Raw genomic sequence first — 4,197 nt, 5'->3', positions numbered from 1 at the left:
ACATTGCCGACGTAGACTGTGGGCCGTGGAGGAGGAGCCTCACGTTCGACATACGGACGGGAGGCTGTATAAGCCAGACTTGGCCATAACAACTGGCCCCAATCGGCTCACGGTCTGCGATGTCCAGGTAAGCTGGTCGGGAGACCGTGGACTCGACCAGGCCTGGACAGATAAGAAACTGAAATACGACAATGGTCACTTCCGGGCTGCAGCCGCCAGGAAATGGCCCAACACCGAAATTTCTATTCTACCCCTGGTGTTGGGTGCGAGGGGTACTTGGGCGAAACAAAACAACTTAACATCTCATGTTTTAGGAATGCCGCCGTCCCTTAAGAGGAGCTGTGTGCATTCCTGCCTTAAATGGGGCAGTTCCATCCATGCCTCATTTATGCGAACTGCCTGGGCGCGGCGACCCGGACAAGGACGGATCTCGGACAGCGGGCACACACACCAACCAGTGCCCGTAGCAGAGACGCAGTCCCGGGGACCCGGAAGTGCTGACCACAGGAGGCGACACCGTGGACGGCGTGGGAGACCTCCTAGGTCGGAAGCAAGGGTGTGAGTGCCGTAAGCGTGAGTGAGTGAGTGCGTCTTCGGGCGCATTGCGAGGTGGTCTGGTCTCCTGCAGGTCGTAAGTCCCATACGCCTGTAACAAGCCTTCGGCAGGGCACGGGAAGGCGAATACCTAGCATAACCCGTGTCAAGACCGTACACGACACCTCCTCGAGGTGGCGCCGCACAACAACTAAGTCGTGACGGATCGATCCTCCCCCAATCCCCTGTCTGTCGTTGGGTTACCAGCCCCACGGCTTGAAATTAGCGTTGGTCCAGACAGAAGGAAACAAGCCTCGGAGGCCACACCCAAGGGTTCGGGTGTGGTCGGAGTTATAGACTAGGATCAGGAACCCGTTGGTGACGACAGGCACAATAGAAATGAAGAGTCGGCCTCCTCTACCAATACTATAGAGGTCAGGGATAACGTCCGTCCCACAACCGGGTCACCACCCGGAACCAACGCAGGCTCGGTTAAGAAACTTATAAGTTATTTTGTTGGAAGCCGAGAATCTACCGGATCCAAGCCGAGCCATACGAACATCACGCACAATAAAGCAGAGTCCCTGACAGAAAGTCCGAATGCCTCAATTGGCGCAAAGAGTTCGGGAGAAAGGGGGACAGGATGCTCACACTGTGGTCAACAATTCGCCTCTTATAAACTCATGCGACAGCATGAGTCCCGGATCCATCCGTTGGAATACCGGAAGGAATTAGAGGCGAAATTACCACTCCCTGAATCAGAGCTGATGGCTAAGATCGCTAAGATCGAAGCCGGAAGCAAAAGGGGTGGTAAATTCTACACAGAAATGGTGAGGGCTACCGGCCTGACAGAACATCAAGTCAGGCATCGACGAGAGCAGAAAGTTTATCAGCGCTACTTGACTGAGGCTCGAGCACAGGTTAGGAGAAGTGCCACAAAACTTTTCGGCCTTCCTGCCAGCTCGACCCCAGTAACGCAGGGTCGATCAACCCGAAGTGGTGGATCTAAGTCAGCCCAGGATCGCTCTAATAGCCCTCATCACGGGGACACAACCACTGTGAGCACCCAGCACGTCCCCTCGGATACCCGATCTACCAGAGCGCTTAAGAGAGTGCGGGAAGACTCGACGTCTGGGACCGAATCTGCAAATCATGAGGAACCCTTACGACCTCCCCCCAACCTCAGGGGCCGAGTCATGGAGGCTATAGCGGCTGTCGAGACACAGTCCGCGAAACGAGGGCGAAGTGTGTCTTCAACACCTTCCCCTAGCAAAAAGAGGTCATGTGTTGATGATCAGTCAGTTTCGAGCGTTGTGGAGGCAGACACACCATCAGTATTCATTAGCTCCACAACAGTACTGCTGAAAAGGGGATGCATCGCATCTGGCGTAAACAATGGCGTGATGAATCCTATTACTAATTTACCTATTACATCTGTTGACAGGGAAGCAGAGCCACCATCGGCTCCCGCGAGGGCGGCACTCCTGCCAGGACCCTTCGTCGAATACCTGACCAGCCTAAATGACTTGGACAATGCCACCCAAGAAATGATTAACAAAGCTAGAATGGGAACCGGTCCAGAGCTGCTCGCAGCGATGGACGACTGGATCAGACATCGATTCCCAGTAAAGGTCAGGACGGCGAGGGGGTGCGCCGCCGCTGTGGAGGGACCACCCCTCAGTAAGAGGGCCCTCAGGATCAGCCGATACAAGAAATGCCAGAATCTTTTTGCCAAGAGCAAGAAGACCCTGGTACAAATGATCCTGAGTGGAAAGGACGTCTGCCAGTCCGTGGCCGCTCCCACCTTGGCGGACACTGAGTCCCTGTATGGTGGGCTGCTCGAGCGGGAGTCTCCGGTCGACACCGACCCGTTCATTGAGCGGGCTCGGTGTAGTGACACATTCAAGCCGATCACGGAGACGGAAGTCTTGCGGTCCATGGGATCATGGAAGGTGTCAGCCCCCGGCCCAGATGGGACTTCTGTGGAGGATGTGAAGCGGTGCGGCGCTCGGGCACTTAGTGTGTTATACACGCTGGTGCTGGGGAGTCGCGTCGCCCCGTCCCGATTCCTGCAGAACCGGACCATCCTCATCCACAAGGACGGGGATGGTCACACGGATCAGGAAGTCCCTTGAAAGCTCAGGTAGCCAGGAAACACTGACTAATGATCCACTGTTTTCCAGGAACTTGCAACGCCTGGAGAGGTTAGCACCGCTCACCGACCCTGGCACCACAAGAAGGATCAAAATGATGAGCAACCCTTATACCAAAGGCATGGAGGAGGCGGCCCACGACTCGGCCAGTAGGTCGTGGATTGACCATCCTCCAATGGGTTGGACTGGACGCGACTACGTCAAGGCGGTCCAGCTAAGGAATAACAATCTTCCTACGAGGGGTATACCCTCGAATCCACCCGAGTTACGACTGTGCAGGGCAGGCTGCACAGTCAATGAATCTATCTGCCACGTGCTGCAAGCGTGCCCAATCACACACGGGGTGCGAATTCGAAGACACAACGAGATAGTCTCGAAATTGGCTGAGCACTGTCGACGCAGATCGTGGGCCGCAGATGAGGAACCTCACGTTCGCCACGCGGACGGGAGGTTGTATAAGCCAGACTTGGCCATATTTACCGGCCCGAACCGGCTCACGATCTGCGACGTCCAGGTTAGCTGGTCGGGTGAGAGTGGGCTCGACCAGGCCTGGACGAACAAGCTATTAAAATACGACAATGAACACTTCCGAGCCGCTGCAAGCAGGAAGTGGCCCAACACCACTATTACTATCTTGCCCCTGGTGTTGGGCGCAAGGGGCTTATGGGCTAAAAAGAACAATCTAACGTCTACTGTTCTAGGTATCACTGCATCCCTCAAACGGAGTTGCGTGGCTACCTGCCTGAAGTGGGGCAACTCGATCCATGCCACCTTCATGCGCACAGCCTGGGCGCAGCGACCCGGACAGCATCAGCGCGGACCTGCTACACAACAGCATAGCACAGCACATCTAGTTGCCGCAGGGACGCAGTCTGGGGAGCAGAGCAGCGGCGTCCGTGTTCATCGGCGTCGAGGAAGACGGGGAAGACCTCCAAGAAATGTGCAGTGATGTGAGTGCCAGTAGGGTCGGCGATGTGCGCGAATGTGTCTCTCGCGTCGGCCGGAGTTACCGATGCTAGGCAAAGCCTACCTGTGGCGAGGGCGCAACAAATTTTAATTTTTAATAAGTTTGTCCAACCAAGTACTACATCTAGTCATTTTTGTTCTACACACATTTTAATTTGTTATTGGTTCTGTTACTTTTAATTTTTATAATTTATTTATATTGGCTTTTAATTTTAAACAGTTTGTCCCATTTACACCAAATTTTAATTTGTTATATATTTTGAGTTAGGGTTGCGCCCGGACCCAACATTTTAAATGAATGTATTGTATATGTTTGTTCTATTTTCCAGCAGGTGATGTCGGACGCTAACGCAACAAATAGATCTTGTCATTTATGTTGTGTTGTCCCCTTTGGCGCACACTGCCGGCCACTGATGTAAGAGCGCATGGCTTACAGTGAGCCGAGAGCAGTAACTGAAATGTCAGATATCTATATGGAAATAAATGATTATATAGCCAAATGCCTCGTCATCCAATTAGTGACGCGCATGAATGGATTAACGAG

The 4,197-nt window shown here is 53.6% G+C and overlaps 1 protein-coding gene across 1 annotated transcript; it reads left to right on the top strand.

The window, feature by feature from the left end:
• The first annotated feature begins 1,134 nt into the window (after positions 1-1,134).
• Positions 1,135-2,912, top strand: LOC108563300. Its single transcript, XM_017921934.1, has 2 exons — positions 1,135-2,660; positions 2,718-2,912. Exons 1-2 carry the CDS (start codon positions 1,218-1,220, stop codon positions 2,838-2,840), a joined length of 1,566 nt encoding a protein of 521 aa, XP_017777423.1. The 5' UTR covers positions 1,135-1,217; the 3' UTR covers positions 2,841-2,912.
• The last annotated feature ends 1,285 nt before the right edge of the window (positions 2,913-4,197 follow it).

The sequence above is a fragment of the Nicrophorus vespilloides genome, unplaced genomic scaffold (genome assembly GCF_001412225.1).
Source record: "Nicrophorus vespilloides isolate i.1.1-1 unplaced genomic scaffold, Nicve_v1.0, whole genome shotgun sequence".
In the NCBI taxonomy this organism is placed as follows: Eukaryota; Metazoa; Arthropoda; class Insecta; order Coleoptera; family Silphidae; genus Nicrophorus; species Nicrophorus vespilloides.
Note: the sequence above shows the minus strand (reverse complement) of the source record. Positions and strands in the feature narration are given on the sequence as shown.